The sequence below is a fragment of the Sander vitreus genome, chromosome 20 (genome assembly GCF_031162955.1).
Source record: "Sander vitreus isolate 19-12246 chromosome 20, sanVit1, whole genome shotgun sequence".
In the NCBI taxonomy this organism is placed as follows: domain Eukaryota; kingdom Metazoa; phylum Chordata; class Actinopteri; order Perciformes; family Percidae; genus Sander; species Sander vitreus.
In genome coordinates this window covers 8215343-8237616 of record NC_135874.1, presented here as the reverse complement: position 1 = coordinate 8237616, position 22274 = coordinate 8215343, and the positions used below count along the sequence as shown (strand labels likewise).

The following is a 22274-nucleotide window of genomic DNA, read 5'->3' as shown; positions in this document are numbered from 1 at the left end:
TAACAAATAAATGAAAGATCCACTGAAAATAGGACATTTCTTTAAAGTGCTCATATTATACTTTTTGGCTTTTTCCCTTTCCTTTATTGTGTCATATATCTTTTTTGTGCACGTTATAGGTTTACAAAGTGAAAAAGCCCAAAGTCCACCCCAAAGGGACTTACCATCTCCAACAGAAAACACTGTTCACAAACTGCTCCAAACAGCTCTATTGTAGTCCAGCCTTTACTTCCCTGACAAACGTGGTCACTTTGTAACACGCGTTATAATGCTCGCCTAGCTGCTAGCATGGCACGCCCTCACACTCTGCAACTGACTAGCTAGCAGTACTTATTGCGCATGTGCGACTCCCAACAAAGATAGAATAGAAGTGAGATGTCTCACTCTGTAGCTAAAACAGAGAGCGCAACACACAGGGTGAAAAGAGGAGCTGCAGCAATGTGCAGTACAACAAATATATGGTGTTTTCTGAAAATTAAACCACATAAACCTATTCTGGTACAACCTCTTAATACAATTATGAACCTGAAAATGAGCATAATATGAGCACTTTAAACAATCTGTGAAATGTAACATTGTTCCGTTGTTATAATAATAAAAAGAGGAATAAAAAAATGTTAAATCAAATGTTACACCAAAGATTCAACTAAATAATTCACATTTGATAAATCGCAGTCTTCACTAATCGCATTCTTTCAAATCGCGATTTCGATTTTGAAAACGATTAATCGTTCAGCCCTAGTACAGACTAATAGGTTTTTGACAAGTAAAGGATTATACAACCGTTGCTTAGACAAGAAAAGAAGGTGTAATGATGTCAGTTTGTTTCTTTAATTGAACACACTTAGATCTGTTTGTCTGATACTAGTTACCACCATCTTTGGTTTTGATTCCTTGTTTACTGATTTACTCCTTCTGTCTCAGTTGCCTCTGGGTCAGCTGCAGATGCGGGAGGCCTCGGTACAGGAAGTGGATCGCTCCTGTGATTCGGATGAGGACTATGAGGCAGGCAGTCGAGGTTTCCTCTCCTCCCACTGCACCTTAGTGGTCCAACCAAGAGACCAGAGTCCTACATACCTGCTCATCGGCACCAAGCAGGAGAAGGTACTGGCAATTTACCCATAGGACGAGACTCAAACAACATTTAGTCCATTTATTTCTCTTTGCACATGAATGCTTTTTTTTGTACACAGGATACATGGCTGTATCACTTGACTGTGGCAGCTGGCAGCTGTGCAAGCTTCAAAGTGGGCACAGAGTACGAGCAGCTCATTGGTAAACTCCTTGATGCAGAGGGAGACCCAGGTGAGAAGATCCCTGGTCTACAGCAAAGAAGTGTCATTAGTGACTGCAGTGTTGTCGGTGTAACCGGTTTATTAGAAGAGGTTAAAATTACATTTGACTTCAAATATACTTTGTGCACTTCTCCTAAACTGTTTCCAGTGTTGAGCATTACAAAGAAGAGAGATGTTTTTAATTGAATATGCTACTTTGCCCTCCCATGTAAATTAGAAGCAACCAGTTACATTTCAAGGTTACAAATCTTTGTCCAAAAAATCCAGGGCAACACAATAAAGCAGCAATGTAGTCAGCCTTTTAGAAATACTGAGTTCATGAGTACAAATTCCCACAATGCAACCAACACCCCTCTAAGTTAGTCAGTTAACTCCTCAAATCTTCTTTCGGTACATTTTATTTCCCAACATGAAGTTCTAAACGTTGTTTTAAAGCCTTCACTTAACTGCCAGGAATAAAGTTTTAGTGAAGAAATGAGTCCTTTTATATAGCTTTGTATCGAGCCTTAAAGGAACACGCCGACTTATTGGGACTTTGTCTTATTCATCGTATCCCCCAGAGTTAGATAAGTCTATACACACCCTTCTCATCTCCGTGCGTGTTGTAACTCTGTCTGACGGCCCCAGCGCTAGCTTAGCCTAGCACAGATCCTGGAGGTAACCGGTTCCAACTAGCCTACTGCTCCCAATAAGTGACAAAATAACACCAACATGTTCCTGTTTACATGTTGTGATTTGTATAGTCACAGCGTGTACTATCTAGTAATTGTTGACTCTATTACTCCAACTCTGAGTGAACTCCAGGCGAACTCTGCTCCTCACCACAGGGCTTCAGGTCCTGCTAGCAAATCACTCCGCCAAAGTAGCAGAAGTAGCAGTACTTCGCCTTCTGAGAATATAGTTCCCAGTATGTATACGGTTAGAAGATGGCTGTGTCTCATATGACCTAATTATTTGTACACCCTGTGACTATACAAATCACAACATGTAAATAGGAACATGTTGGTGTTATTTTGTCACTTATTGGGAGCAGTAGGCTAGTTGGAACTGGTTACCTCCAGGATCTGTGCTAGGCTAAGCTAGCGCTGGGGCCGTCAGACAGAGTTACAACACGCACGGAGATGAGAAGGGTATGTATGGACTTATCTAACTCTGGGGGATACGATGAATAAGCTAAAGTCCCAATAAGTCGGCATGTTCCTTTAATATATTCGGCCCAAATGTGCCTGCTGCACTGAGAAGAAGTATTGAAAGTATTTTTGATCTCATTTAAATCCGAAAACCTTTTAAACGTTATACTGTATTTCATTGAGGAACAACTTTTTTATTTAACCCTGATGCATTTAGCAGTCTGATACATGTTTTGTTAAATGAGAAATAAAAGGATCAAAAGGTATTGTGTATGCAACGATATCAGTCAATACCCAACCATAGTTTTTTAAGTTATTGTGTTGGCCTAAAAATAGTCAAGTTTAAGTATATAAAACCCACAAATTCACACAAACAATACCTTATAACATGACCTCAGTGTCACACACAAACATTTCAAAAAGTAATTCATAACTGATGTTACAAAGTACAAGAACTAAAGCATTTGATCAGATTTTTACCACTTCATATTCTTTGTTGACAACACTGGAGATATGTTTGTAACAGTTACAATATATGCATAGTCGACTAAAAGGGCTTAAAGTTGCAAAGTCTCTCTATAAGTGGATACAAATTTGCTCAGTAGCATGCTACATGTTATTTTGATCCGCAATGTCTGACAGCCCTAATCCACACAGCAGACTGTGTTTACGACAGAATCTTTGTCAGCTGTTGAGTCATTACGGCTTTGAAACTCAATCTTGTTTCTCTGTGCGTGCATTTGTTTGCGTGTGTGTGTTTGCGCGTGTTTGTGTGTGTGTGTGTGTGTGTGCGCGTGTGTGTGTATGCGCTCGTGCTTCCCCTTTTTTTTTCCAGAATCTGCCTTGTGGAAGAGCGAGGCCTTGAGCTTCTGTAAGGAGGGTCTGCGCTCGCCTCTCACCACTCTGCCCTCTGAAGCTCTGCAGACAGAAGCTCTCAAGCTTTTCAAGGTATGTCCCTCCACCTCTCACCCCTCTCTCTGCCTCTCTTGTTCTATTCCACTTCCTATCCTCCTCTTCCTTTCATCCCTTTCCCCGTATCCCGCTTTCCTTTTCTGCCCGGCTCTCACTGCGACGGTCTGTTCAAGGCATCATCCATCCTACTCCAGTTTAACCCCCACATTATCCCCTCCTACTCCTGGATTCGCTCCGTGGCCCTCTTCCTTTCTTCCCTCCTGTCTCTAAACCAGATCAAAGGCTTAAGGATGAGGGCCCCAGCTCATTAAAAGTGTGGAAGAGAGAAAATGGCCTTGATTATCTGCTCTGATTGAGGCTAACCGTTCTTCTGGTTTACAGCTAGTGTGAAAGGCGTCCCTTTAAAGACGAGACATGGGAGGTCAGGGCATTCAGAGTGGCAGCAATGGATATGGGAGCAACAGGATGGGGGAGGAGAAATGGGATCATAGCAGAACAGGGGACCTTGTAGGAAGATGGCAGATCCTTTTCCTCTCTTTTCAACTCCTTAGCCCTCAGTGCGCCCACCCAGAAGCCCCCTCTCTGCTCCACTACAGTCGCTACACTACGGGACTGAAAGATGAATGGATCGGCTCTCTCTTTGACCAGCCAGCCTCGAAAGAACAGTCCCAAACACACACAAAGAAACAGAATGAATGGAAGTGACACACTTTTCAAGCCCACGCTCTACTGCATGCCTTTGAAGTATTAATGAATCTGACTGATGGACACTGTTAAATTGGTTCTTTTGTCTTCAACTGTCCCAGTGGACGAGAACAAAGGTTACTTAAAAAAAAAAAAAAAAAAAAAAAGACACACATTTACTGAACTCATGCCATGTATTTTTTTGTTTTTTATTCCCTCTGTCCTGAATATTATTACCACCTGAAGTTCTATTACTTTTCCTCTTTTATGATGCATGTAAATGTGTAGTTTCTGGTGTGTTTGTCTCCACCTGCTGGTAATGCAGTGGACTCAAGTGTCAGATTTTAAAATATTAAGAAGTTTTTCCCTCTCTGCAGTCCTGTCAGCTCTTCATCAATGTGCTTGTTGAGTCTCCGTCTGTTGACTACCACACCTCGCTGGCCCAGAATGCTTTGCAAGTGTGCCTGACCCACCCGGAGCTGCAGAATGAAATGTACTGTCAGCTTATCAAGCAGACCAACCGCCGGACACCACACAACTATTCGCTCACACAGGTCAGCCTGGTGCACACTGAAGAGAAAACAGATGCACGTGAAGCGCAAAGTGATCAAACAGAAAGAAAAAGTGGATATATGTGTTTTATCTTCACTTTTAATTATTTTAAACTTGCATGACAGAAAACCAGGATGGTTAACTCTGAATGTGAAGCAGGGTGGTGCTGCATTCATGGAAAAAAGTTTAAAAAAAAATGTATGCATAAAAAAGATCCTGTAAATTTGTTCTTTAACCACCTCTTCCTGCAGTGCTGGCAGCTGTTGTCTCTGTGCGTGGCTCTGTTCCTTCCTCAACAACATTTCCTTTGGTACCTGAGACAGTACCTGCAACGCAATGCTGACCCAAGGTGAGGTGCCTAAAGCCTGCAGCTGACCCATGACTCCTTAAAGAATGGCCTCCTAAGTAACTAAAACCAATTTCTTTCTTTTTTTTTTTGTTATGAACTCATGACACTCATGTCCTTGGCGCTGCGTTTTAACCCAAACCTAACCCTAACCATAACTTGTCATGACAAAAACCGAATGACACTTAATGAGAGAAGCGTTATGTCATAAACATTTATGACTTGTTTATAATGCTTATGACACGTTCATGGTAGTGTCATGTCACTCTTATGTAGATGCCATCAAGTAAAGTGTTACCATTTTGCCTTTAACAAATATTGTATCCTCCCATGCGATCTGGATAGTGCACTAGTCCATATTGCGATTTCGATAAATAATTTAATTATAATAATTGTGCAGCCCTAATAGAGATTTAAATAATGTACAAATGCCTCAGAATTGGTTTTAGGGCTAGCTGGCTGAACCGCAACCAAGAAAATGATAGCTCAGCGCTGGCTTCCCCCCCACTCGCTTTGTGGTTTGTGGTTTCACCACTGTTTTTTTTAAGTGTAACCGGCAAAATATGTGTCAAACCATTCTGAAATAAGTATTGTGGTGCTGCAGAGATGTTCCAAACCTACAAATCTGTCCAACAGACTAAATCCTGGCAAAAATCACACTGTAATAATTTTGATGAATATTTTCAATGAGAATGATTAAAAAAAAAGATCATTCTCTCCATGATCATCGTGAATGATATCGCAATATCAGTCAAAATAATCGCAATTAGATATTTTCCTTATATCGTGCAGCCCTAATCTCTATCCCTTTTTCACCCACACAGGAGTGAGGTGGGGAAGTATGCAGTGTACTGCCAGAGGTCTGTGGAGCGAACACTGCAGAATGGAGAGCGGGAGGCCAAACCTTCACGTATGGAGATCGTCTCCATCCTGCTGAGAAACCCCTACCACCATTCACTGCCATTCAGCATCCCAGTCCACTTCATGAACAACGCCTACCAGGTAACAAAAAAGTACATCTCACTGTCCTGTACCTTTAGCAGCAGATTTTCCTTAAGGAGGAGCAGTTTTCATGTATTTTTGTCCAGTTATACACATTCCAATGTGCGCTGCGTATAAGGAAGGAAAGTAACAACATCACTTCAAACATGCAGAGTAAAGGGAGACTAGAGCCCTTTATTTAGATCTAAATAAAGGGCTCTAAGGGAGACGAGTTTATGTTGCCACCTACAGGCAAATAAAGTAACAGCTGTTTCAAAATGTAATGTCAGATGCAGGGCGAGTGTGTCCCAACACAGAGGCTTCTGACAAAACCATTTGAACCTGGCTAAGCTTTTGCCACAATTCAATGTAACATCATCTTCGCCAATGCAGTACGTGCAAGCAGACATTCGTGGAAGATTACTTTTTAACGTGAATGCTGTATTTCTAGTGTTTCTCTTGAGATCGTCCCAACAGACAATAAAATCACTCCCATCGTAATAACTTTCCAGAGCTGTAAAATCCTGTCTCATGTGTTTTGGCATGAATAGGCCTTCAAACTCACGGATCTATTACTCAAACTGGACTTCCTGGATCATATTTTATCATCTCACTGGTATCTGTAACAACACAACTCTTTCTTTTTTTCTAATGCAGGGCTGTTTTTTGTTTTAACTCCCTCTTACAGCTGCAGTAAACAGTTCATCTGCAGTTCTAATCTGCTGCTGCTGTTACTTTCCTTGCTAATAGGTGGCACAGTTTGGACTGGAAATGCAGGTAGATATCGGCTGGGACTGGTTTCCTGTCATCACTGAGATGTGCCCTTTGTTTTCTTATGTAGGTGGTGGGTTTCGACGGCTCCACCACAGTGGAAGAGTTCCTCAGTACGCTGAACCAGAGGATCGGCGTGAGGAAGCCTCAGCTGTCTGGGTTTGCCCTCTTCACTGATGATCCATCTGGCAAAGACCTGGAGCACTGCCTGCAGCCGTCGGCCAAGGTAAGAGTGTGGGTCACTGAACAGAAGGATATGTAAGAGACCCTCTACACACAGGCTTTCGTAGTGCATTTAAGTGTTACTTAATATTTTGGGAGGATCAGCAGTGGCTAGTTACAGACTATTTTGACAAATTAAGGCTGTCTAAACTTTTTTGTGACTTTTTGGTTTTTAAATGTAGTCATGTGCCAGCATACCAAAGCCTTTACTCTGTAATTTAATTCCGCTCAATCATGATAAAATTGTTTTTTTTACACTCAATTTCCATTTTGTTACTGAAACTGCTCCATTATGTTTAACCAGCCTGCCAAAGACAGTGAATAGACTAGATTTATAACTCTGTCTGGCTCGTACAGTATACAGTACATTTGATGGATGTCTTTCTCTGTAGCTATAGTCTCACTTTGCCAGACCTTCCTGCACAGCGTGGCGGAGGACGGTCTGGCTAGTCCACACAGCATTCTGGGATGGGAGAAAAAGGTGCTCTGGTTTATTGCCATGTCTTTAAACCAATCACAATCGTCATGGGCGGCGCTAAACACCGGCAGCAGGCTCGGTGTCGCTGCAAAATAGCCTCGGGAAGGACAAGTCGTGCAACAGGAGACTCAGATTGGACAGATAGTCTAGCTAGCTGTCTGGATTTACCCTGCAGAGATCTGAGGAGCAGTTAACCATAGATCCTAAATCATCAATCCACCAAAGTTTAAAATTCCAACACAAAGAAAGTGGAAGGCATCCGGCTGTAAAGAGTGAAATCCGGCCGAATTTCCAGCGGCAACGAAGCAATTGTCACATCGTGGATATAGACTACTGTAGCTATAGCTGCTGCTACCTGCTGACAGAACCAGAAATAAGGTCAAAGCTTCCATATGTCTGACTGGAGACTGACTTGTATCCCTTTTTTGCCAGATCTGTGATGTCATTTCCAAGTGGGAGCAGGCCCTAAAAGAGCTGCATCCTGGGAAAAATGAGGGGACACGGATTGTGCGTCTAACATACAAAAGCAGGTAGGATTTCTATTGTCACACTGGGCTTTGTAAAACACGCACATTACCTCAGCATCTTTTATTATGTAGTCACACAAATTTGTCTAAAGAAAAGGCCTTTTAAAACAAAACAGAGCACACAAAAGAAGGTGATGTGATATGTGTTCTGCCTTCTTACGTTTCTAAGGAACTTTAGTTGTCAGGGTTAGATTTCCTTCATCTTGGAAATGAAGTGAAGTGTGCATAATTCCAACCTCTACCAGAGAAACAAGTTTCATGAAAACTCTTTCTTCATGTGTGCATGCACAGGTTGTGTATCAGATCTCAGGTGAAAGGAGAGACAGAGCGAGAGCGCCTCCTGCTGGCGTACCAGGTCAATGATGAAGTTCAGCAGGGCCACTTCCCTGTGAACAAAGAGCTGGCTCTCGAGGTGGCTGCCCTCATGGCACAGGTCTGTAAAGATTATGTCAACTTATAGGACTAAAAAGACTTGTATGAAAACATTGTACTGTCAGTAAGAATTTCTGTATCTTTCTCTTTGTAACCCTCTACTTTCATCCAAGGGTAATGAATGAGGGTAAGCTTCTCTCCTCAATGCGTACCTCCTATGGCGCCATTTTGATGCTAACAAGCACTCGTTAGCATTCAATTGACTGCCATTCATTTTGACGTCACATTGACAGTGAATAACTTTACATCTGAAGCGTTTAAAGACTCTATTGGTCCATTGTTTATTTCTAAGGAAACACGACAATGTATAAAAGGCTCCATTACCTTGTATCTCACGTTATGGCTCTGTAGCAGACGTTTTTGTAAAAACAGGCTAACGATTGTGTCATAACCACGCGACTTACTGTCGCATAGTAGAGGAATTACCGTACAGTCAGGAGAAGCTTGCAGGCAGTTTAGACTTACATTAGCTGTTTAAGTTTAATTACTAATGTTAACTAGCATTTTAGTTAGCAATAATTAGCCTGTGCCTATGTTATCACCTTACATATACCTACGCTCTCCGTCTCTGCAAGATTGGGAATGATTTCTCTTGGCACAGCTACCAGAAGACTTACAACTTTCAGACAGGTTGCTCACGTCACATCTACGTCGTCTCAGTTGGAGGCTTCACAGTAACGCTCAGCCATCACCAGAAAAGTGCTTCTAATAGACTTCACTGGTCTCCGTCCAGAGCAACGGGATCTGTTGGTCCATTTCTTTAACTGTCTATGCTTTCTTCTTTCTTCTTCCAGGTTGAACATGGTGACTTGGAGAGACCAGCTGCCTCCTCTCCTACCGGCTCTCCTCAGCCTAAATCTCAGCTGATTCTCCTGCAGGCTTTAGAGCGCTTCTACCCCAAACGCTACAAACAGGACTGCAACTCAGAGCAGATCAGGTTAAACAAACACTCCTGTCATACAAATAAATACTCCACGTTTGCTTTTATCTAGAACCTGATAACCTAATGTCCTCATACATGTGTAATGTATTATGCAATATTGTCTTGCAACAAAAACACAAACAGTGGCATTTTGTCATAAATTGATCAGACACAAATACTACATGTTGTTCTCTTTTGCTACAACTTTAACCAATGGTCCTTTTCTCCTTTCAGAGATCTTACTGAGCGTCTGGCCACTAAGTGGTCTATGCTACGTGGGTGCAGTGCACCCGAGTGTGTGAGAATATACCTAACTGTGGCTCGCAAATGGCCCCTGTTTGGAGCCAAACTCTTTAATGCCAAGGTAAGAAAAAAAAGTCCACTTCTCTCTTTGTTTTGTGTTTAATGTTACACTCTGTATAGTCACGCATTGCCAGACCTATCTCCACAGCGGTGTGGAGTAAGGTCTGGCTGGTTGTTTGCCTTTCTTTAAGCCAATCACAATCGTCTTGGGCGGCCCTAAGCTCCAGTCGCAAAGGCAGTGGATCTGTAAAATGGTCTCGGGTAGTAACTTGTTTTGGTGGAACATTTAAACCCCGCTAAAGTAAACGCCACAATATTAAATGTAACGTGTACAGTAACGTGAGCTATTTAAATTAGATGGATACATGGTTAAACGTAATTTGCTCTTACCAGTGCATCGCCGTGTGTATTTTGTCCATAGCAAATCCCCGCCAATCGGTCCCAAAACGTCCCAGTTAGAGATTAAACACCGTAAACATATTCTTTGTAAATCTTTACAATCATTTCCTGAAAGAACCAAGCAGGCCTGCCTTGTTGCACGATCCAAATATTCTTCAAAACTTGCCATTCTCAGCGTGAAGCTTGTTAGCTCGGAGGTTTTTGTTAATGTTTACCGAAGCGATCAGAGTTTAAAACGACAACATGCGATGCCAGAACTATCCGGTAAACGAACTGTCGTCAATCCAGACTATACTCTGTATAACTTAATATAGGCTCTCTGTTATATTCATCATATTCATGCCCTAGCATCAACATCATCAAGCTTTCAAGCATAGGTTGGACCAGTTTGAGACCAGGAAGAAGAGCCAGAGAGGATGGATTACCTGTAACATGACCTCTTTTTGTTTCCCCTGTCCACAGCCGGTCCCCCCCTCTCCTGTTGAGCAGAGCCAGGTGTGGCTGGCAGTCAATGAAGATGGATTGTGTGTGCTGGACTATACAATGGTGAGATTCAAACAAATACCTCCATCAACAGTATCTCTTGTTACATAAAACGTGGAAGAAGAGAATAACATTTTAGAAATTTACATTTACTTCAGTTTATAGCTCAAAAAGTGAGATTCCTCTTTACAACTGCAGTGCTCAGCTGGCGGGGCAACAACTGCAGAGCCTTGTCGACCCACTGGTCTGGAATGGTTTTTATTCTGTGGTGTTTCAAACACCAGAAATCCACAGGAAAATAAAACGGCCAGCCTCCGATTTAATATTCTTGACCCTGACAGACACCGTTCCAACATGTAAACGATGTTAGCTTGAGCTCTGTAATTTTCAGCAGCCCATGTAGATCCATTTCATTCTCGGTCTGGCTGGCAGCGTTGCTCATGTCCTTTCATGAAAGTCGGGAGAGAAAAAACAAAGTGAAAATCACTAGAAGTCGCTGGAAATGATGTCACGCTTCTTCACACTCAATTTGCTCTTAAAAAAAAGCAGAAACCAAAACAATTTCCCAAAAGAATTCCACGCTCTATTTTGGGATCAGCAATAAAATATGAACATGCTCCCCTGTTTATATCCGTTTCACTGCACATTTCACACTGGCAATGCTTTCATTCTTCAGCACACGTTGGTCACATACTCCTACCAGTCTGTGATTACCTTCGGTGGTTGTCGTGACGATTTCATGGTGGTCACGAGCCAGCAGAGGGAGCCTGGAGTCGCGAAGAAGAGCGCGGAGAAGCTGGTCTTTGTGATGGCTAAACCAAAGGTAAGTGTCAAGAGTATGTCTGCAAACATGTTCAGTCTGACTGATTGACAAGTTTCCACTTTGCCTCTACGTGTAAGGTTGTCACTTCACATTGTGTTAGATGATCTAAAGCAGCAGAGTTGAAATAGTTAGCTAAAAGTAACAGATAAAGGGATGAAATAGTTAGCTAAAAGTAACAGATAAAGGGTTGAAATAGTTAGCTAAAAGTAACAGATAAAGAGTTGAAATAGTTAGCTAAAAGTAACAGATAAAGGGTTGAAATAGTTAGCTAAAAGTAACAGATAAAGAGTTGAAATAGCTAAAAGTAACAGATAAAGGGTTGAAATAGTTAGCTAAAAGTAACAGATAAAGAGTTGAAATAGCTAAAAGTAACAGATAAAGAGTTGAAATAGTTAGCTAAAAGTAACAGATAGGGTTGAAATAGTTAGCTAAAAGTAACAGAAAGAGTTGAAATAGCTAAAAGTAACAGATAAAGGGATGAAATAGTTAGCTAAAAGTAACAGATAAAGGGATGAAATAGTTAGCTAAAAGTAACAGATAAAGGGTTGAAATAGTTAGCTAAAAGTAACAGATAAAGAGTTGAAATAGTTAGCTAAAAGTAACAGATAAAGGGTTGAAATAGTTAGCTAAAAGTAACAGATAAAGAGTTGAAATAGCTAAAAGTAACAGATAAAGGGATGAAATAGTTAGCTAAAAGTAACAGATAAAGGGATGAAATAGTTAGCTAAAAGTAACAGATAAAGGGTTGAAATAGTTAGCTAAAAGTAACAGATAAAGGGTTGAAATAGTTAGCTAAAAGTAACAGATAAAGAGTTGAAATAGCTAAAAGTAACAGATAAAGGGTTGAAATAGTTAGCTAAAAGTAACAGATAAAGGGATGAAATAGTTAGCTAAAAGTAACAGATAAAGGGATGAAATAGTTAGCTAAAAGTAACAGATAAAGGGTTGAAATAGTTAGCTAAAAGTAACAGATAAAGAGTTGAAATAGAAAAGAAACAGATAAAGAGTTGAAACCATTACTCTGCCACTAGTAGTATGAATCCAAACTTGACCAAACCAACCTAAACATCGACAGTTCAATTGTATGAAAACTTGTTGTAACAATATCCACTTATAGTTAATAGTGTCAAATACCATCCAGTTTAAAATGGACATGCCAGGTTGAGTTCATCTGACAGGGCTGTGGGGGGAACAAGGTCCGTAACCACCACCATCAGCAGCTGAGGCGTAAAGGAAATGTGGGGCGATGGATTGAATGTTCAAGGTGTTGAAGTGGTGTAAAGGAGCCCTGAAGATGAGGGAGGGAATAGTGAGCCCAGGCTTATTCATATTCACCTGTTTCTACATGCCCTCACCACCGAGAGCTGATGGAGAAAACAGGTTGTTTCTCTTATTTTATGTGCAGAATCTCAATAGAGCTTTTAACATCGAGTCATGTTACAGCTGTGGGTGAAACTAATGAGTAACTCCATTCTTGATAGCAGATCAGTTGGGTGTCTCAGGTGTTTCACGTCTTCTGTGAGAAACGCTGGGCCTCCTGCTCCCCAGAATCAAATGAAACACCATATCACTGTTAAAGCCATTATTTATCCAACTCTGATCAGACCTGTTTTTGCTCTTGTCCCAGATACTGGAGCTGACTTTGCTCATGGCCAGCTACATTAACCACTGGAACCCCAGCCTCCCGCCTGCCTCACACCAGCCTGTCGGCCACTGGGACGTAGACAGCAAGCACTTCCCTGCGATGAACTACACCACCAAGGGCCCCACACTACTGTGAATTATGTAAGCAACATGACTGTTTAACTACAGGGAGGCTTGATGACATCAGTGACCTTTAGTCCGCATTCATATGGAGTGTGTTGGGTTGCATGTCTGGGTTTTACAATTTTACAGAACAAAATCGTTTTTCTTTTTTTTTATGAAGATTTAGATTTAGAAATGTCAGGTCAATCAGTCTTGTTAGACTATTTATTTCTACAACAAAAGAGTGTTTCAACTCTGCTAATTTAGAATTTAGGTTCAAATTCCTTGTTGGATTTATTTTTGAAATACAGAAGTGGTCTGAGGACACATTTCCACCTGCAGCTGGCCGCTGTTCACGTTTGCCTTTATTCATGTTTTCCAGTCTTTCAGACCTCAGACCCTCTTCTGTCATAAGCTGTTGCCTTCTGAGCGCTGGTTTGACTGGAATACCGTGTGTGTGTCACTATGTGTTAACCATGAATGATCGCTCGTACTCCACAATGAACAACAGTTCAAATTCATTCATGAGGTACTGTGCAATTAGAAAGGGACTGATATGGCATGTGATACTTTTTTAGCATCTTAATTTGATATAATCCATATCTAATATTACTGTAATGCTGCAATGAACAGTTATTTGAATTATAGATCAGTCTGATTATTATGTTCTCAATTAATTGATGAATTGCTTGGTCCATAAAATGTCATAAAAATAGAAACAACTGCCAAGTTGACATATCGTTCTAGTGACCAGCAGCTTTAAAAAAGAGAGAGCAAATATTAGAATTTAAGCTTCTAGAACCACTGAATTGTGCTTAAAAAATGACGATAAATGATGAATCGATAATCGAAATAGTTGCAAATAAATTTTCTGTCGGTCAACTAATCAATTAATCAAATAAATGTTTCAGCTCTACCCTAATACAATTAGATTTTTCCTTAAAAAATAGGTGTAAGACTGTTTTCCTCATAAAGAAATTAAGGCCATGTTTAAGGAGCCTTTTGTAATCCTTTTCTATTGTTTTTAACAAGGTTTTTAGCTCACTTAGCTAGCATAAAGCAGGCCACATAAAAGTGAATCTAGTGATCTGCTATTGATTTAATGTTACTGAGGTACACAATAACACGATGGGATATAAAAAGTGTATAACGGTGATATACTGTATGTATGATGCATCTGTGAAAGTTTAGCAGTGCAACATGTGTACTCATAACATGCATTAAAAGACATATAGCGTATTCATAATCAGGTCACTCAGTGTTTTAATAATCAACAAACAAAAGGGAGGACAAATAAAAAAATAAACAATAAGAGCTACCAAAATATTTTAATGACTTGAACTGTTTTGGATCAAACCACTGTCTTGCTCGTGTCCATATTAGTTATTTATTTTATATTTCCAAATTTTTTGGGGCTTTTGCTTAAAACACAACTGTCACATTTATTTAGGAAAACGTACAGTTTCCTTTCATGTAGCAGAGTAATTTAAGAGCAGAGTATGTTTGGTTAGTCTTTCTGTACCAGAATGTGTCACAAATGTTTGAAAGATGTTGTCTTTATGTTTGCGTGTGTGATAAGAAAATAAACGGTACAATCCTGTGTCCCTGTGGGTTTCCTTATATCTTAATTTAATCTATTTTATACTTTACAGTGATGAAAGTAACTAAGTATATACGTTTTTACACAAAACACAGCGATTCATTGCTGCTATTAGAGTTATATTTGAATTAAATATATTTATGTATTTTTCCCCTAAGGCTACACGCCTCAATATAACAACATTATTAATATTATTTTTTGTTTTAATGTAATTAGCTACAGTATGTTGTCGCGTCCTTGCTTATCCTCACTATTAGGAAAGGTCCGTCAACAAAATAGCCAAATTCAAAACGTTATAATAAAAGTATTTAATTAACCAGAACTGGATGACAAAAAATGAAAGTACAAGTACATAATAGTATATTATGTCCATTGTTGTGTATGAAGAGGAAAAACTTGAGTAAGTTTGCACAGAATCATTAATACTGCATTATGAGCATGTTTACTTTTAATACTTTAAGTACATTATGCTGATAATACCTCTCAACTTCTACTTAAATATACATTTTGAATGCAGGACTTTACCTTGTAATGGAGTGCTATTGTGGTGTGGTTTTACTACTTTTACTTAAGTAAAGGATCAGAATACTTCTTCCACCACTGATACCACAAGTATTTATTTAGCAGGGATAGTTCTTATCCCTTAAACCAGATGATTTTGCTGTTACGTCACTTCATTTTCTTGGGTTAGCATGCTTCTCTGTGATTACAAAAAGTGTGAACATCTTAAAATAACGCCTGTTCTTGAACACCTCAGTCATTTTTCTTGTGCTGGAGCAAACACTTTCTTTGGCTTTTCTTTGCAAAACCGGTTTGGCCAGTTAAGTATAATCTATTTAGGAAACACAAGGTTCATGCAATAGTTAACAAAATTCCTATTTTAGTCAAAGATCCTATTGGAAAAGAAGAACACTGTTTCTGTGTTACTAAAAATCTTCTCTCATCACATCCATAAACTATACTTAACCTGTGTGCTGGTTGTACACAGCCTGCCCAGTCTACGGTACATGTTTTACTGGAGTCGAGGTCGTTTGGGTGGAAGCTGCTCTGCTTTTTCTAATCCGAGGGGGTCAAAGAGGTAATGGCATTTTCCTGCCAAATATATGCTGTAAATTCCACATTTTTATAGCTTGTATGATGCTCTTGTTGTTCCATAGCTGCTCTTATACTAAATGAAATGCTCGTTATAAGGCTCACTGCTGAATTTCTACGTGTTTTCATTGCTCATCAAAAAAGAAAATAACTCCTCTAGTTTTTCCATGGTGCACTATGGCTCAGGTCACATGTTCTATAAGAGTTTAAATCAAATTTAATTTAAAGTAAAAGATTCCAGTGTTGTTGGATAGATGGGCATTCTGCTAGCCTTACTGTAAACCCTTAACAGTATTTCACTGGTTCTCTGGCTGACTGTATCATTATGTATGGTATATGAATTATGAAAGAGGCATGATTTGAAAAACAATATTTATCCAGAATATAGAGGTATGTGTGTGCCTAGTTTAAAGCTTATTATAAATCATAAAAAGCCTTGTGTTCTTTCTTATAAGCAAATATTTCACAAGCGTTTTTCATTTATGAGACGTATATGGTTATAATACTTAAATGTTATTTTTGGGCTTTTTTCTGCCTTTTTATTAGAAAGTGCAGATATACAGAAAAGGGGAGAGAGAGACATGCAGCAAAGGCCTGCAGGTCACCCCATGGTTACAATACTTTATTTCACGGCGTCGACTATCAATCTGCTTATTATTTTCTATTGATTGATAAATGGCAACTATATTATAAATATATATTATAAATGACAACTATATTATATATATGTATATGTATATATATGTAGGCCTATATGTGTATATATATAATATAGTTGCCATTTAAAAATATGATAAAATGTAGTGGAGTCAAAAGTTGCCATAGGTTACATTCTTTTCTTAAAGGCAAGCTAAAGTGGGAACCTATCTTCTGGGTAGTAAACACCTAAAAATGTGTCTGTTTGCATTTAACACTATTTTCTATTGACATTTTATAGACTAAACAATTTACTGATTCGTCGAAACATTTATCAATAATGAAAATGAGAATAATCCTTAATGGAGACCTGCAAACTATACAGTTAACATTACAGGCTTACCTTTTAAGCTTGATTTTGGGTGGTGTCATTTCGAAAGACAGCAAGTTTAATTTGATGAATCACTAATCAGGGATCAGAATCACAGTAACTTGCTGGGACCTGCTGAAACAGAAATAATCCCAGTTGACACAGCTTTTGGACTGCTATACTGTACAGTGGCTATAATGTAGACTAAACATAACACTAAACATAGTATTGGAAGAATGCTTCAGTCCATAATGTAGGCTACATAGTGAGCATCAGTTAGATAGCCTACTATAGGTCTGGCAATGAGACTAGACACTGTCAAATCTAAACTATAAATGGACATTTATGAAAATAAAATGACCTTTGTGCTCATTATGTGATTGTTTGCCTTATATTGATCACTAGAGAGGGGTCAGAGTTTATCTTTGTTTATTTTATCTATTTTATTCAAACCATTGTATTTCTATGACTCAAACACTTAATGGCTGTGAGGCGATAGGAAGGTAAATCTGAACCAGCAGTTTTTTTTAGTGCTGGTAATTGATTCCATATTAGCCTAGCCTAGCCTGAGAGCACTCAAGAGTATATCACTCTCCGGCGTGGGCTGCAGCTGCTGAAGCAGAGCAACTTCCCTGAAGCCTGCGGGACAAGCCACAACCGAGACGCATCCTAACACGGCGAGAAAGACAGGTAGATTGGGTGTTCACCGGCGCTGAAGCAAATGTACAGACCCTTATGACGGGCTATATAAACTCACGCTGTAAACTAACGTTACAAGTAAAGATAACGTTAACTTGTTACGGGTTTTGTTTGTTTTTGGTAGGAACCTTTAACAATGACAACAAAAAAGCCTCAGAGCATGCTCCGGGAAGCTTCTCATCAGATTATAGCCGGTGGATCCGCAGGTAAGTCAACATTTATTTTTCACTTCTACCATTACAAACGAGTCGACTGATTCAGATTACGCAACCGTTTACCAATCTTGCACGCTGCTAAATGTATGTAGCATAGCAACGGTGATCCCCATTAAACACAAATGCAGTGACGTCTGCCTCGTTTACCTTCCCACGAGAACCATTGACATAATATATAAAAGACGAGAACAGTACAAAGTGTGTTTCTGGTTTTAATCGCACATGCGTAGATTATTTCTGGTTTTGGGAACGTCTAGTTCAAAGATTAAACATGTGTCACCAAGATAGTTCACACACTGTGAATAACCTGTGGGAAGAGCCCACAGACTGAATAAAAAACTAGGAAGTGCCACAGGGTGGCAGAAAATCTGTTTGCGCATGCGTAAAATCATCCAGTGACTTGGAGGTCTTTATTTTTTTATGAGTGATGGAATGAGTGAAGCAGCCTACATTTTTCTCAAGTATGATATTGTAGACCACTTAAGTACAAATTCGAGGTATTTTACTTTATTTCCATTTTATGCAACTTTACTGCTACTCCACTACATCCCAGAGACAAATATTGTACGGTTTTACTCAACTGCATTTGTCTGACAGCTTTAGTTGCTTTTCAGATTACAAATGTTATCCCCTTCCTGTCCAGTGAAAACCTTGTAGGCTATCTCCAGAGTTTGATTTTGTGATTAACTGAAGGATGAAGTGTTCATTTCTGGGCTGAGAAAATCATCCTCCTTATTAAGCTAAATAAACTATTTAAAAACCTTCTTGGAAAAGTTCTTGAAAAGCATCGTCACAAAACTGAAAACAGGGCGTTTTTTTTCTGTCACCATGAAAAAGTTGACTTTTTAGAGATACATGATTCTCATAGGACAGCGACGCTACAAACATATATCTTATAGATTATGATGCACTGCTGTACATTAAACTACCCAACAGTATATGAAGGAGTTAAAGTTAGCACAACATTAAACATCTACTGCAGGAAAATGCAGCATGCACTTAATGCGGCAGCAATATTAATCCAGAAACATTAGTAGCCTAAATACTGACACTGACTGACTGATATGATATAAACCATTTCAAATTAAAGATGACGCAGAAGCTGCCACTTGTGGACTAGTGGCAAGATGTATAATAAGACTTTGATAAGACCCACTAGTGACATGTATAAAATTGGTCGGAAAAAAAATGATACTATTGTTGTAATTCAGATTTGGATCACCCGTGGCAGCACTGAGCACACCGCTGCTGAGCAGCACCCCGGTTAATAAATGAGGAAGAAATCCCGCCGCCATATTTGATGGCTTGTTTGGAATTTGGAATGTCTCCCACCCCCATCAATGTTCTGTTGCCGGATAATCGTGTTTTGTAACCGTGCACCTGCTTGACATCGTTTTTTCCCTCCTCGTAAGTCGCCAAAATGTTGCCTTCGACCTGGTGAGTTCAATATTCTTCCCCTAACGTTTTCTGTTAACGGCTTAGTGACTGAAATGTCGAAAGAGAACATGCTAAATTAACATAGCTTAACAGTTAGCTAATGAGAACAACATTTTTCACCTGTGTTGGCTTTGAGATTCCACTGATTGTTAGTCCTATATCTGGCAGGATATTGGACTTTTGAAGCATTTTTACGATAAAAACTACTGCTGTTGAACCAACTGTGTGCATCATTTTAGTGTTTTTGTTGTATGGGCTTGATAACCATCATCATGAAACCTGTAACGTTAAGTTAACTAAAACTATGTAGACGTTCGTCTTACTCGGTCTTACTATAGTTTTTATATACAGGGACCATTCTGTGGACTAGCCTTCCACTAAGCATCAGGCAGTCACAATCCAGAGTTTTAAAGGTCAGGTCCGGGCTCATCTCTAGGGTAAGATGACCAATCAAAATATGACGGGCAGGTCCTGTGTGTTTTATTGTTTGCGTTTTTGTTACTATACGGTTTAATAACGGAACTGTTTTAGTGCTTATATTACCTCTAATTTAGTGCTTCTAGTGGTCTTACGAATGCTTTTAAGCACATAAAGATTGGTTAGAAAAGGAAGATTCTAGGACTAGGTTTTTGAAGTTCATTTCTTTGTGTCTTGGTTTTTTGTTTGTTTTGCTTTGTTGTTTTGTTTGTTTCTCATTTGTTGGATGTCCTCGTTTTCTGTTGCTTGTTGTTTTGGGGATTTCTGTGTTTATGTGCTGGTCTGTACTGTTTTTTTCTATGACATCAGGGGACATACTGGAAATAAGTGTTTACACTTTACATGTTATCTCTTGTTTTTTGTCTTCTATAAACAAAATCATTCATTCAATTAATCAGTAGACAAATTACCTGAAAAAATATGATTAAACCCTTGCAGACTGATGGGTAGAAAATAAAGTGGATGTAAACTATAGCCACAGTTTTGTGCCTTTTTATTAATGTATCATTGTTTTTACAGATCAGGCTTTCTGAATACAGCAAAACATCTCCAATGTTCCTTTGTATATTCCCGATATCTATATATATATATATATATATATATATATATATATATATATATATATAATATGCATGCGCGCACATCAGCCAGGAAGTGATCAGAAGTCAATCCTCTTGCTTCTTTGCTTTACTTTACTCTTTTAACCTTCACTAAAAACAAATCCATTCTGCTTCACAGTCTGTATTGAATTAAAATTGCGTAACACGGCAGACACATTGCCAACTCGTGTTTCCTGAAGCAGAGGGGCAAAGTCAAGACAGCGAGACAGCTGGTGGAGAGACCATCCTGACAATGTAGCCTTGATTAGCGATGCGGTGGAGGAGGAAATCCAGCAGAAGTTTTCGCCCCAAGTTTAGTATAACTTAAGTTACAGTGTAAGCTGGCTTTCTTAATGAAATTCGTGGAAGTCCCGTGAATTGGGTGTTAGAGAGTTAAAAAAAAAAAAAAAACCACAAACGAAGCTTTACTTTAAATATTAATTCATATTGAATCAAGTTTTGCTTGCAGTGCTGAATGTGTATCTTTGCCAAGACTATATCCTTCATGTAACCCATAGTATTTACTATTACAACTTGTATAATACCCAAATGATCACACCTATTGGACAGTAATTGTGTCACAATAATTATTAGATAGTTGAGCCAAAAAAAAAAAAAGGTTTGTCAAACAGTATACACCCAGGCCATTATTGTGAAACACTAAATATGTGGAAAGAGTTGTAACATGCAGGTAAATTTCCTGCACAATGAAGTAGTCATGGACTGAATTGTAATTTGGGAAGACTTGCATATATCATATATCATACTGTTGCACTATTCCATCTGCTCTCTCTTATAAGGCTCATATTTAAATAGTTAACAGTTTTAGAAAATGGCAACAGTAGGAGGAAGTTGATTGCATGAAAACATAGTGAAATCTTTTGTCTATTTTGACATGCACTTTATGTAAAGGCAAAACCAAAGTCTGGGTTGGCAGTTAATCATTTTACATTCCTCAAATCTTTGAGCAAGGTTGTGCAAAAATAAGTCTCAGTAAGAGGTGTATTATACTTCTACAAATATAGTACTTCCTGCTGTTGTTGTTAACAGGCTTCGCAGGTGTCACTGAATTAGGCCTTTTCATGGCTATTGATAGTGACTGAGTAATCTTCCCTACATAAACGGCTACTGTAAAAATGTAGCTTCAGTTCTCCATTGCTCTGCATGTGCAGCTCAGTGACCAGCAGTCCAGGATTGTGGTTCTGTGTGTATTTGTGGAATGAATGTGATCCATTCACGTGATGTGGCTGCTCACAGTAAAAGTCTTTGCATAAATGTTTTGAAATCTACAGCAAGGAGGATACAAAATCAAGTTTGTTTTTATTTATAAAACATAGGCTACTGCTTTTGTGACAGTTAATTATATATCTTATATGTAGTTTAATATTTCATTGAGTTCTTATTTCGCACGCTAAATTGTTACTTGGCGACTCATCATGTTCTGCTCTTTATTCGTCCAATTATCTATCTGCTGCTATTGCTTTGTGTAGTATAGGGACAGTTTTGTAGTCGAGCGTCACATGTTCAATGAAGTAAATGTGTGTTCCTTTTGTCTTGCCTATTTGTGAACAATACAAAGTTGTCAAACAAGCAAGACTGTGACGGGATTATCAGTGTAGACTGTATAATTATGGTGTAACATTTTAGTTTTTTTCTCTAGCCGAACAAGCCGCCAGCTGCAAACAATAAGGACCACAAAACTCTTTCCCTATGTTTCATTCCTGGTGTTGTTGCTGTGCCAAGTTGCCAAGCAAATCACCAAGTTGATCGACACACTTTTAAAAAAAATCTTAATGTCCACAGTGTCCTTTTAGCAAAGTTTTCTTGCTGCGGGATCTATTGCTTATATTCAGAAATTACAATAATACAATGTAAATCTTTACTTTAAAAATGCCAGAAATATCTATTTTTTAAATATCTACCCAAATGGTTGTGTATGAATGTGGTTATTTTTCATTATAGGATTTTTGTTGGTGATGTAGTTTAATTTTACATATTTAGATTTCACCATACAAACAGTTAAATAGGCATTAAGTATCAATTTAAAAAAAAGATCATCCCTGAGATGAGTATATTGTGGCCTACACTATGTTCTCTGTCCTCCATACCGAAAGATCTTCAGTCGTAAAGCCCAAAACATTGA

General features: G+C 39.0%; 2 protein-coding genes across 5 annotated transcripts in view; both read left to right on the top strand.

Moving 5' to 3' along the window:
* Positions 1–14606, top strand: part of plekhh1 (pleckstrin homology domain containing, family H (with MyTH4 domain) member 1) — a 41501-nt gene extending 26895 nt beyond the window's left edge. For both annotated transcript variants that reach the window (XM_078277520.1, XM_078277519.1), the window contains exons 17-30: positions 925–1104; positions 1194–1305; positions 3261–3373; positions 4399–4575; positions 4825–4922; positions 5744–5921; positions 6742–6897; positions 7804–7901; positions 8190–8331; positions 9125–9267; positions 9487–9616; positions 10417–10500; positions 11114–11260; positions 12888–14606. In XM_078277520.1, coding sequence (XP_078133646.1) covers positions 925–1104; positions 1194–1305; positions 3261–3373; positions 4399–4575; positions 4825–4922; positions 5744–5921; positions 6742–6897; positions 7804–7901; positions 8190–8331; positions 9125–9267; positions 9487–9616; positions 10417–10500; positions 11114–11260; positions 12888–13040 — 1911 coding nt within the window. In that variant the 3' untranslated portion in view covers positions 13041–14606. The remainder of the gene's footprint in view (positions 1–924; positions 1105–1193; positions 1306–3260; positions 3374–4398; positions 4576–4824; positions 4923–5743; positions 5922–6741; positions 6898–7803; positions 7902–8189; positions 8332–9124; positions 9268–9486; positions 9617–10416; positions 10501–11113; positions 11261–12887) is intronic.
* An 845-nt stretch (positions 14607–15451) lies between these two features.
* Positions 15452–22274, top strand: part of slc25a21 (solute carrier family 25 member 21) — a 103782-nt gene continuing 96959 nt past the window's right edge. Inside the window, exons 1-2 of one of the 3 annotated variants that reach the window (XM_078278309.1) lie at positions 15452–15684; positions 17528–17609. In XM_078278309.1, the coding sequence (XP_078134435.1) occupies positions 17540–17609 (70 nt within the window). In that variant the 5' untranslated portion in view covers positions 15452–15684; positions 17528–17539. Of the gene's footprint in view, positions 15685–17259; positions 17395–17525; positions 17610–22274 lie in introns of those variants that run through there. The other 2 variants (XM_078278308.1, XM_078278310.1) reach the window with 2 other exon arrangements.